The 12,445-nt window shown below is 36.4% G+C and overlaps 1 protein-coding gene across 3 annotated transcripts in view; it reads left to right on the forward strand.

The window, feature by feature from the left end:
• pcsk5 (proprotein convertase subtilisin/kexin type 5) overlaps window positions 1–12,445 on the forward strand; it is a 246,229-nt gene that overhangs the window by 156,661 nt on the left and 77,123 nt on the right. The window contains exons 17-21 of one of the 3 annotated variants that reach the window (XM_031890900.1): window positions 738–822; window positions 2,795–2,898; window positions 3,575–3,704; window positions 5,479–5,594; window positions 8,412–10,672. In XM_031890900.1, coding sequence (XP_031746760.1) covers window positions 738–822; window positions 2,795–2,898; window positions 3,575–3,704; window positions 5,479–5,594; window positions 8,412–8,518 — 542 coding nt within the window. In that variant the 3' untranslated portion in view covers window positions 8,519–10,672. Of the gene's footprint in view, window positions 1–737; window positions 823–2,794; window positions 2,899–3,574; window positions 3,705–5,478; window positions 5,595–8,402; window positions 10,673–12,445 lie in introns of those variants that run through there. The other 2 variants (XM_031890898.1, XM_031890895.1) reach the window with 2 other exon arrangements.

Below are 12,445 nucleotides of genomic sequence, written 5' to 3' on the forward strand. Positions count from 1 at the left end.
TTCAATCACAGCAAGCAGGCAGCTGCCATTTTGTGGACACTGTTAGTAAGGCAAACTTTGCATCACACCAAAATCTTGTTAAAGGACCAGATGCCCAGGCCCATGCACTGGCTACCTAATTAGGTGATGGGGAGGGAGTTGAAAAGTGTGAAGTGCAGTGACATCTAGGAAGTGCTGAATGGAAAGCTAAAGGTATTGTCTGCCCCGCCTCTATGCCTAAGGCATAGAGGGGGGGGTAGGCAATATATGATTGACAGCGGGGATTTTTAAATGTCTTTATAAAGGGTATGGATGTGTTATTTAAAAAAAGGAATTTGGGTTTCATGTTTAACTTGAAAAGGACTTTTATTATTCAGCTTTTTATGTCTGGGTGACAGGTCCACTTTAAAGCAAAGTTTCTGCATTAATATCTCCTTTTGAGAGTTAGGGTACTGCATTGGAAATGCCTTAAAAGTGGAGGTTTCCATGCCAAAAAGTGCCAGTTCTGGTGCTGTCAGACTATTTTGTGCAAGCTAATGAGCATTAACTGAGCATGAAACTGTAGAATGTGATATGTTAAACTGTTCTTAGAGTAAATGCTTTAAGATTTGGAAAGATAAAAAAGCATTAATCCAAAGCATAAAAAATGGTCAATAATATTATACAGTTACAATTTGGCTGAAGGCCTATGGATGACAGGATTTTTAAAGCAAATTTTTACTTTGTATTCACATTTTGTTCTGGGACTGTGTTTATAGATAAGGTCCTTTGTCGAAAATGCAATGAGAACTGCAAGAGCTGCACTTCAGAGCAAACCTGCACTGAATGCAAACCAGGACTGAGGTAAGAAAGTATGACAGATAAACTACTTCACTTTTTTTGGTGTAATATTGGTGTGTAGGCAGCCATTTCAGGTCACTGTGTCTGATCCTGTGCTTTCAGGAAAAGACTGCTTTCTGAACTGCCTTCAGACAAGTGGTGTCTGAAGGCAGCTGCAAAAAAATCTTTAGGGGGGCCCAGTGCAGAGTACAAACTCGCCCGGCCCCCTCACCCTGACTCATCCTCCCACAACTCTGCCACATACTTCACCCCCCACGCATAGGCATGTAAACCCCTGCTTCCCACTCGCTAAATGTAAGAAGCAGACCCTGCGGTCCAGGCTCCCCACAGAGTCTGCTTCCTCTATTGTTACACCACTGTTTCAGACAGTTATTGTTTCTGATATTTCTACTAGGTGGGGAGCATTTTTAGTAATGCAGACCATTTCTGAATTCGTTTTGATCTTTCCAATGTTGAAATCTTCTCCAGCCTTCAGGAAACTTGCTATTTGGAAGGGGGTGAGGGTGTCAGAAACCGTTGCTTCTCATTGTATATAATGTGTTTAATGTGCTAAAGTTCACACTGCCTCTCACTTTAATGTATTTGGGACTAAAGATCCCACTGCCTCTCTCTGTATTTCAATATATTTTGGATGCCATTACCCTCTGCCTTTCACATGGGGCAGTTTTTCCATATTGTATTTTAGCTGCCAGGGAAATGCCTGAAGTCACCCTAATGTAATGGGAGGCAGTATAGACAGTTTGCCCATTTTCCCACTCACTAAAATAATGGACGGTACCAGCATATGCTATTAGCCCAAAGCAAAGAAGAGACGGCAGCATAGAAATATGGAAATGATGTATGTGTTGAGGCCCCTGAATCCTTCAATGGAGGCGGAAGGGAGCGGTAATGTTGTTACCTTCCCATTGTTCTTCTGATAGACTGCTGGTGGGGGTGAAGGGGGGGTTACATCACACAACTTGCATTGCAGCAGTAAAGAGAGACTGAAGTTTATCAGAGCACAAGTCACATGACTAAAAGCACCTGGGAAAGTAAGATAATGGCTGCCTCACATTAAATTTCAAAAGTAAATATAAAAAAATCTGTTTGTTCTCTTGAAAAATGGATTTCAGTGCAAAATTCTGCAGGAGGAGGCTACTAACTTATGCATTTTGAAAAAAATATGTTCTACCTTGACAGAATCCCTTTAAGGCTCAATCAGTAACAATTGTCCCTTGACTATGCAGATAACCTCAATAATCAGTAGTCTCCCCTCACTTAGTTCACTTTTTATATGTTTTACCTTCTGCATATGCAGTGGAACAAGACTGCAGTTAGATACACAGTATAGTACTTCATTATGCCATGGTTGCAACCATACATGACTTGCATTTCCACTGATTTTTAATTGTATTCATGCCAATTATGATCACTGAGCCCTACTTGCTGTGCTGTTTTGTGATTTTGACTGTGGAAGGAAAATAGGCAGTGATACTTTGGTCCATTAGATCAAATGGATGTTGAGGAAGGATGGTAGTTATCACTTAGCCATAACAGATGAATTGTCTGTACCACTTCGCTTTTCATTAGTGATTTCCTGTGTCAAAACAATCCATAAAGTTCAGGGGGGTTTTGTATCTGTGAAAACCTCACTTTATTTGGCCAGATCAGAAAACATACTTTATCAGTTTCACATGTATTGCAGTCACCGATTCCCTCATTTCAATAATTTACATAAATAGAGACCCATTATTCTGTTAATCTTTCTTCTTCAAGAAGAAGACACTGAGGGCAGCTGAGTCAAATAATAAATATTGATGAATCCTTGTGTTAATTGCTTCCGTGGTCCCTCATGTTTATTCAGCTCGCCCTCACATTTCATTCCATAGGGACAGTGCTTGTAAAAAGTCTATTATGCTGTTCCTCCCAACAGCTTAGAAATAAATTACACTAAACATCTATGTATATTTATGCATTTGTGTGTCTTTTTTTATAGTTTACAAGGATCAAAGTGTGCCATGAGTTGTGAAGATGGGAAATATTACAGTGCTCTTAAAAAGGAATGTGATCCATGTCACAGATCATGCGCCACATGTTCAGGTATGGACTGGGAATAGGAGTACAGGAATTTACTAGGAGAATTATTATTTTTTATTATTGTTATTTTTATTTTCAGACTTTTAGGGTGAAGACACACGGAGCTACTTAGTAGCAGCTACTTGTCGCGGCTACTAAACGGCAAAAAATACCTTGCCATAGAGAATACTGAAAATTGCCTCTGCTAAAACACACATAGAGACAATTATCAGCATTTTCTATTTTTGTAGCAGTGACAAGTAGCATGTGTCTTCACGCTTAGGTCTGACTTTGTGGACCAGCATTCAGTTATGGTCAGCCATACCTTCTACCAAGCTAACAGACATATAGAAGCACCAATCTTTTATTGATAACCTATGAGCCTATTTATCAACTGTAATTAACTCATGATTATAAAAGCAAGGGGTAAGTATTGCTGTAAGTATTTATCCCCCACCTATCACCTTAGTTAGCTGTTGCATGGGCACTATGGTACAGGGCCAGAACAAGGGGTAGGCAGAAGAGACCTCTAGTAGAGTACTCTAGTCAAGTACAATAACAAGTACTATTGTGCAATAGTTTCAGTAATCAATGGTATTGTATAATATGTGTGTGTGTGTATGTATTGTATAAAGGTATTTGGAAATCTGTTTTTAATAGTTACAACTATATATATATATATATTATATCTTTCCTCTAGGACCAGGAATAGACAACTGCATAAACTGCACAGATGGAACATTATTTGAAGATGGAAAATGTGTGCACATGTGTAGTTCTGGATATTATCTGACACAATCAAAAACAAATGCTTACAAAATTTGCAAAAAGTAAGTAGAGTTTTCCCAAGCCTTATATAATACTGTATGTCGGAACAATAGATTAACCAGAATTACAGAATGAAACAGGCAGGTTTTTTAAATGGCCTTTACAGACACCTAAATTCATTAAGCTTCTGTAGGGAAATACCAGACATGCAGCAAAGAAGCCAGAGTACTGAACATATTGTCTTTTGCATACTGCAGTTTTGCTTTTTTTGCTTAGTGGAAATAAGCGTTATTGACCGAACCAGAAACATTACATTCTGAATATAAAGTGTTCTAATTAATGGAAAGTCCTTTATCTAATGGAACCCTTCAGTCACCTATGCACATCAGATTACCATGCAGACAGCCTGCCACAGTCACTTAGTTAGATGCTTTTCTCCCTGCTTTCAGTTCTGTTAAAAAAGAGCATAGACATACTAAATGGCTATGTTAGATAATATCATTTCTTTTTTTGTTGTGCTTGCCCATTAATTACTTAACTGAGTTGCTATAATTATTATTTTCCCTTAGTCTTTTCCTGTTGTAGTTCTTCACTAGATAAACCTGATCTCATACATCTAAAGTGATTCTGACAGTGTTAAAATAATAGGGTGTATGCAGCATCAGACTTGGGTGTGCAAGGCCCACTGGAATTGCTATTCTATGCCCCCCCCCTACACCCACTCAGAGGCCCCAACGGACTCACCTGCCACCAGTGCCTTGACCCCCCCCATCCCTTTTGCGTACCTTATACTTTGCAGCGAACAGGGAAGGAAGGGCAGCGAAGGAATGACAGCAGCAGGGAGCGGCAAGTGGGGATCAGGTCTGGGTCGGCGAGGCCCACCGAGTTTTGTCCTGGATTTCTATGTAATTGTAGGTTGCTCTTTTATTTTCACAGAGTGACGTGGGTGCTTGAAGCAAGCACAGTGGCTTTCCTTATAGCCTTGAGTAGACTGATTGCTTTTAGCATAGCACAAACAACTGCTAGTAGATATAAGCTTCATATCATTGAAATAAGGAACCTTCTTAATTTAACCAACTAAACATTTTGTACTGTTTCTGAAATAATTACAGTTACTTCAGAGTATCCCCTTCTCTGAAATCTGTGTCTCTCTACATGCAGATGTTAGAGTCAGATTTTGATTAACAGTTAGGTCTCAAATACATTGGTGTGTTCTTCCCACAAAGCTGCATGTAGAGAGAGAAAGAGAGAGAAAGAGAGATTTCTGTAAGGGGACTCCTGGACCTCGCATCTTGACCTTCAGGAGTTTCTGCTAGACTTGTCAACCTAGAGCTATAAGTATGACTTTAAATAAACCACAGTGATCTATTATAAAACAGTAATTTATATTACATATATTTTGAATGTTCTGCCCTATGGTAGACTTTAATGTATTAATAACAGTGTAAGTTGTACAGCAACAATTCTTTCTACTTCTCACTTTGTATGATATGTTCTTAGCAGGAGCTGTAGATGCGTATTGAAAGGTAGGAGTGCAAAGGAAAAGCCCTAAACAGTAGGCGGGATATTCAACAAAAAAATTTCTTGGACTAATATGCTGAGATCCAACATAAGCTAATTCAATCACTTTTAAATAATAGTGACATCTTTTAAATTGTATTTTCCTACAAACCCTTGTATCTTTCTGCATATTCACCATTTCATTTAAGAGCTAGTTTTAGTGCCTGTTAAGGTGTCTGTATTAGATCTATGGCAGTTGACTTGGATCGACATGCCACTCATATAGCAGTAATGTAATGAATTCTTTGGATTCTAATATTTCATAATATCTGACAGGTGTGATGCCAGCTGCCTGACGTGCTCCGGCCCAGGAGACAGAAATTGCACAAGTTGCCTAGATAACTATGTCCTGGAAAGCAGTGTCTGTGTAGTGGGAACGATCTGTAAAGATGGTGAGTCGATGGTAGTGATAATCTTTCTGGGGTCTAAGTAACCAATTCTTGGAGCCTGGAAATAATAAATCAGCCCCAAGTGTGCACTTGTAATAGAACCTATTTTTGTTTTTTTTATTAAGGGAATTCCTGCTGAAATAAATCTGCAGTAAAAATAGTTTGATAAATACCACCAGCTTAGAGGGAGTGGAGATATTTTTGAACTATGACTTTGGGGGTTATAAAATTCAGTTTCTTATACCTTTGTTATTATTTTATATTTACATTTGTAGATAAAACCTTGAAAAAGCAATAATATTGCTCATTGAGTTATCACATATAAAAAGGCAATGGTGAAACTGTGATAAAAGGCAAAAGGCCTGCTTTTTTAGTACTTACATACACTATGAAATTCACAATTAGCTTCCACTGTTAAATGGGGTTACTAACTACCTTCCAGGTTCACAAAAGGTACTCAATTTGCAGAAAGAAAAAAATGTTCACACAGAGGAACAGTTTTTTTCATTGAAAATATTTTTCTGTTCATAACTGTTATTACATTTAGATAGCTAAATGGTGATGGAGTTAAGGAGTCACCTGTGGCAGTACATGCTTTATGCACAGTTTAATTTATTGGTGCATCACAATCTGACTGACTGAATTGCCTCTCTGTTGGCACATTGTATTTTCTGGTATATTTCCCTAAGTTGTTAAGAGTTAACGTGAAGGATTATCTCTGAGAAGAGTCAAGGAAAATTATTCTGAATGATACACCCAATTGATAAGAGGTGCAATATTCCCATGTCAACATTTTTCGGAGATTAATGCTTTTACTGTTCTGTAAGAATGGTGATCTTCCTAGCCTTTTCTCAGTCATGTCTTGGCATTTTATCTTGATGACTTTGCCCTGGGAAGAAATACTGAGGAGACCTACTAGAAAATTCTCAGTATACAAAAAGGTTTCCACTGCCTGTATATGCTCTGTCCCTTCAGGTTTTTTTAATTTTTGTTCACATTATTATTATTCCCTACTTTTTGGCTAAAGGTGATCATGCAAAAGCAATTTTACAAATTTGTTATGGTCGATTGAGCTTCTGTGACATTTATCCAGCCATTTGTGGGCAAACTATAATTGCTGTATTTCAGCAGCAAATTGTTCCAACCTGCTTCAGGTTGGCCAGTGACCACAATTAACATGCCTTTAGGAGTCCTTGGTGAGCTATTGTTTTTATTCTGTAGTAAAGATTGCCCTAAAATTGATGGCCTACCAATTTTGGGTGAAAGATTATGTTAAACTTTTTGCGTGGCCAGAAAGTTTCAACTTGAAGATGAAAGAGATGTTAGAGAACTACTTGTTTTTAATACTTTTAAAAAACTCTTTCAACTCTTGTAATGTTAGCGAAGAAATATCTTTCAGCTATGGACTGGGGATTCAGTGCCCCAGAATATTGTTTTCAAGCTAAAAGGCTATTTCACTGCACTGATAAATTATTTTAAGGTAAGTAACACCTTTGCAAAATTTTCTGTACATAATAAGTATTTTTTTCATTTTACCACATGTCTCCCCCAAGATTTGTTTCAGTACTTCCTTTTAATGTATAAGGAAATGTTTTCACACCAGTTAAAACTACATAAGCTCCAATACAGAATGTATTTAGAAGTGTGAACCCAAAGTTGTACATCAACAGAACACACACTGCTGCTTTACCGAGGAGCAAAGAGATTACAGGAAATAGGAATTTATGGTACTCTGACCAGAAGCAGTATACTTTAAGCTTAGTTCCCTGCTGTAATATATGTATTATCACAGCAGGAAGAATCTTTGGTCATATGCTTTATAAAACAGCAATGTGTTTCACCATAACTTCACACAGAGTATCATTCAAGCCTAAGAGAGGTGAATGATGTCAGACTGAGCAAAGCTGAGCCTGGGGCGAAGCTAAACTAGTGATCTGAAAGCATTAAGGCCTACATAGTATATTGACACTGATGAATGAAAAAAAAGTAAAGTTTACTCTCTGTAATAGCAGTTATAATGAATGGTATCATAATCTAAGCTATTTCATGTAAGAGAAACTTGTAAGTTTCTTTTATGTACTTTTTAACAAATTGCTGTGTATTTTCATTATGGAAGAGGAAGCTTTAGACTTGACCTTTATCGAGGTATTTCATTTCTGTTTTGCTGTGCAGGCAGGTCAGACTGGAGTGTAGTATGTGTGTGCCTTAGTAATTAATAATAGTGTTTGACTTTTATTCTTATCTCATCATTTATTAAATGTTTTCTGTTGAATTTATTCCATTAAATTTCAATCAAGTGACAGTGTTTTTTAATGTTGTCCATGCCATACAGGTAAGAATTGCCATGTTCCCACCAACCTTATTTATGCAGTGTAGTTTTCTAAATGTTATTTGAGTTCTACTTACTATTCATCCACATAGTCGGTAACATGCACTGGTTAACCAAATATACTGATGAACAATACCTGTCTCTGTAAACTCTATACCACTTTTTATTTTTTAAATCCATGTGATGATGTATATTGATTTTACGTATGAATCAATGCTACATTTACTATGATTTCTAATTTTCTACTGTTGTGTTTTTTCTCCTCTTTTCATCAATGGATTCCAATCACTCATTTCTGGACCACTGTATTCCTTCCTGTTGAAAAAAATGAAATTATCTTTCGATGGACCAAATTTCCTTGTTTCCTGCTCCTGAATGGTTTCATCTGCCTGTTCTTACCAATCAAATCTTCCTCTGTGTGCATCGTGTCCTCTTCAAAATCTTCCCATTTCTGCTCCTTTCTACTGTCCACCTTTGGAAAGCTACGGAAGAAGCGTGGGCGGAAGGTGGCTTCTGTATGCTAGTTAAAAAGAACAATTTGTGCATAAGAAAGGTGCTCCAGCAACTGTGCTGCAGAACATGTACGCTCAAGGTGTGAATTGGCTGCTGTTGAGGCTCTTTCTCCCTCTAGACTTATAGATTTTTCATATTAATAATAAAAAGCCACCTCTTTTCTCACTTTCTTTTGCCCCTCAGCTCTCCTTTGCTGTGGGTGAACTGTTTTGTTGGAACTTCAAAGAGTGAAATTGAAACAAACAAAAAAAAAAAAAAAAAGAAAAAAATATACAACAGACCTACCTTGTCTATCTGGGTGTTTAGCGTAAGCACCTGGATCCACAGTCAGTTTGTGTGACCAAAGCGTTGATGCCAAAATAAAGGTTCAGCTAATGATGTGATGTCAGCTTAAAGGTATTGCCTTTTCTTGTTCGTTATGGTCTCCTCCATAAAGCATCTGACACTTCAATTCTAAGCTCCCTGCCATGGCTGTGGTGAACCATGTAGCAAATGATCAGCTTTGTTTATGTTGTTGTTATAGGGCTTTTTTTTTTTTTTTTTTTTTGCTGGGGTGGAATAAGCCTTAACTAGTAAAATAAAATGTTTTTTTTTTCTGCTGAGTAAAAAGCAGAAATGTGTTTGAAAAAGCTGAATTTGTTTATTTTCATTGTTTTTAGTGGGATGGGGAGACAGGAAAAGTTTTATGAGTTTGTTGACTTACCATAGAGGTAATAGTGTTTGGTTTAGGGACATTAGGGCCACATATGCCGACTACAGGAAATTCATATTGCTCAGCAGAAAAAAAAAACTTGCAAACTATTATTTTTGATTTTAAGGGTTACTATCCCATTATCTTTAGTCAAAATATTTAATCAGTGCTGTTACTTACCGTTGCATTGTTTAAATGTTAATAATTCCATTAACTATCAATGAGTGAGAAGGAATAAACATCCAATGCTGTGAAAACATTAAAGGTGAAGTTCACCTAAAAATTAACTTTTTACTCTCATCAAAGCTGGGGCTGCCACTTATAAGAATTTAAGGGTTATATAATAAAAGACACATAGTTTAGAGTGCATCTAACAACCCATAGCAATAAATCAGATACTTGCTTTTCAAACAAATAGTAAATTATAACTGCAAAAAGCTGGCAGCCCATATCAAAGTAATACTGCAATTGTTTATCATTATTATTACAGTATTATCATTAGTTTTAATCATTTGCTTTATGTTCTGCCTATAACAACCCAGAATGTAAATGCTATCAGGTTACTAAAGCTACCAAGCCCAGCAGACACTTCTACTCATCTTCTAGGATTTAAACAAATTATTGCTAGCCTGTAATACTAGCAACTTTATAACAGCATAAATGCCAGTCTGAAGTGTCAAAAAAGTTAATATTAAGGTGTTCTCCACCTTTAATTCATTGTCAAACAGATGCATTCTATGTATGTCCATCAAGAAACTTGTCTGCCTTCTGTGATTTATTAGTCAGCCATTGGTGGGCTCATAATGTACTTAAAGTGCTGCTGTAATGACTACATTCATTGTTAGAGTCAAATTTTTGTGTGCATTTCTCTATATTACAAAGGGAGGTGCCAAAATCTATTAACCTATTTTTTCAAGTATTCAAACCAATTGATTGTTGTATGTTTACATTTACATGACACTGGCAAAATTAAAATTGTGTGGCTAATGTAATACCATAGGCGCTAAAGTCCACCATCACAGTTACAGTTGCAACCAATAAGTTCTGCTTAGTATGCAACAAGTTGGATGCAACTGAGCACCTATGTTAGTAAATACGCCCCTCTATGTCAATGGTCCTATACGAAGAACATATGTAGTTGGGATGCCATGATTCTATAGTATTCTAATGAAATATGATAATGGCCTATGAGGTGATCAGAGATTAATTTCAATACATATTGTGCAGCTGGGTCTCAAGAACAAGAACCTTTGAGTTAATGGTTTTAGCTCTCAAATGTCATTTAATGCCAGGTTGATCACACTGACACTTCAGGGCCTTATTGTATTCAGTCCTGCCAGGAGTGCCCTGTATTGCTCGTACACAGAAAAGGCAACACTTTACATCACAAAAGGGCATGGACCACAATCAGATATGTTGGGTCAGCACATTCCGATAAAATATTTACATATCATTCATGGCACATTCCATTTATTTTTCTATTTGTAACTTGTTATGTCAGTGTAATTGTTGTTTTATATTATTCTTTAATTAAATGTAAATACAATATTTTCACAATGTTATCTTTTATCATCCCATGCTCTGTTCTGGTTAACTGTCTCTTTAATCCAACATACTTCTAATGTACACATTTATATATATTGTAATTTATCAGGAGGGCATCAAAAACACTGAATAGATGCTCAAAATACATTTTTTTTAATAAAATGAACCAGTTGCTCGAATTTGGGAACAAGGGCTTTCATACTGAATGCTAACAAAATAGTGACTTGCCCAAGTGGTTTACTTCATCTTACAACACTTCAGGTTTTATATGGTTTAGTCAGCTTCTTCCCAATGTGCTTATTTATATGGTTTGGTTAACAAAATAGGTGTTTTCCTAGTTAGTCATCTTCTTTCTATTTTATGACTGGTTGCTGTGCTGAGATTTTATCATTGCTGTTAGATTTCTAGCAAGTATTGATCTTGTGTGTGCAAATTAATTTTAGGTGTAGCAGAGTGAGACATATTGGCATAGTGGACATATCCTTGTGAGTAGAAATTAAAAATGGACTTGATTAGAAAAATGCAAGAATGCTTGTATCAAACAGAATTTAAAAACACAATTTTGGCAGAGAATGTTGGGACCCAAAGTTATTAGACAAGGGGCATACTGGGTCCATGTTATAAATTATATCCAATAATAGATGTAGGAACACTTTGGTGTAAAGTATGGGATGTAATATCTGGAACACATGAAAAGAAAGCTCTGCTATATTTCAGTTCCCACATTTTCCTAAATTATTCATTGTATATAGATTTTCCCTCTGTGATAATGAAATAGTACCTTGTACTTAATAACCTCTTAATAAACTCCTAACCCTATCATTGGGTTTTAAAATATTTAGATGTTTATGGCACAGTGTTCCAAACTCTAACATACCTGGAAATCCCTGGTCCCTAGCATTCTCACTAATAGACCCCATGAATATGTTGTATATTGAATAATTATAGTATATTATAGTACAGGTATGGGATTCCTTATCCGGAAACCTGATCTCCAGAAAGCTCCGAATTACAGAAAGCCTGTCTCCCATAGATCCCATTTTAATCAAATAATTCAGATTTTTCAAATTGATTTCCTTTTTCTCTGTAAAAATAAAACAGTGCTTTGTATTTGATCCCAACTAAGATATAATCCTTACTGGATGTAAAATAATCCTATTGTGTTTAATTAATGTTTTATTGATTTCTTAGTAGACTTAAGGTATGAAGATCCAAATTACGGAAAAACACCTTATCTGGAATACCCTTGGTCCTGAGCATTCTGGATAACAGGTTGTATACCTGTATAATAAATATCATTATAGTACAGGTATAGGATAGCTTATCTAAAAACCATTTTATCTAAAAAAAACTCCAAATTACAGGAAGACCATCTCCCATAGATTCCATTTTAAGCAAATTATATTTAAAATTAAATTCAGAATTTTCAAAATGGTTTCCTCTTTCTCTGTAATAATAAAACAGTACTTGTACTTGATTCTAACTAAAATAAAAGTAATCCTTATTAGAGGCAAAACAGTCCTATTCGGATTATTTTAAGTTTCAATTATTTTAATAGCCTTAAGGTATGGGGATCCAAATTACGGATCCCAGGCCCCAAGCATTCCTGAAAATAGATCCCATGCCTATATGTGAAAACTATAATGGAAGTGTGTCTGATCTGGCCAAAATGGGTTCATGGAATTTGCTTGATATGGCATTATGCCTTGTGGGCCAGAAGAACAGTAAATATGCCTTCAGATTCTTTCCATTCTTTCCCTTAAACTGTAATGGGTA

This window comes from Xenopus tropicalis, chromosome 1 (genome assembly GCF_000004195.4).
Source record: "Xenopus tropicalis strain Nigerian chromosome 1, UCB_Xtro_10.0, whole genome shotgun sequence".
NCBI classification, from domain to species: domain Eukaryota; kingdom Metazoa; phylum Chordata; class Amphibia; order Anura; family Pipidae; genus Xenopus; species Xenopus tropicalis.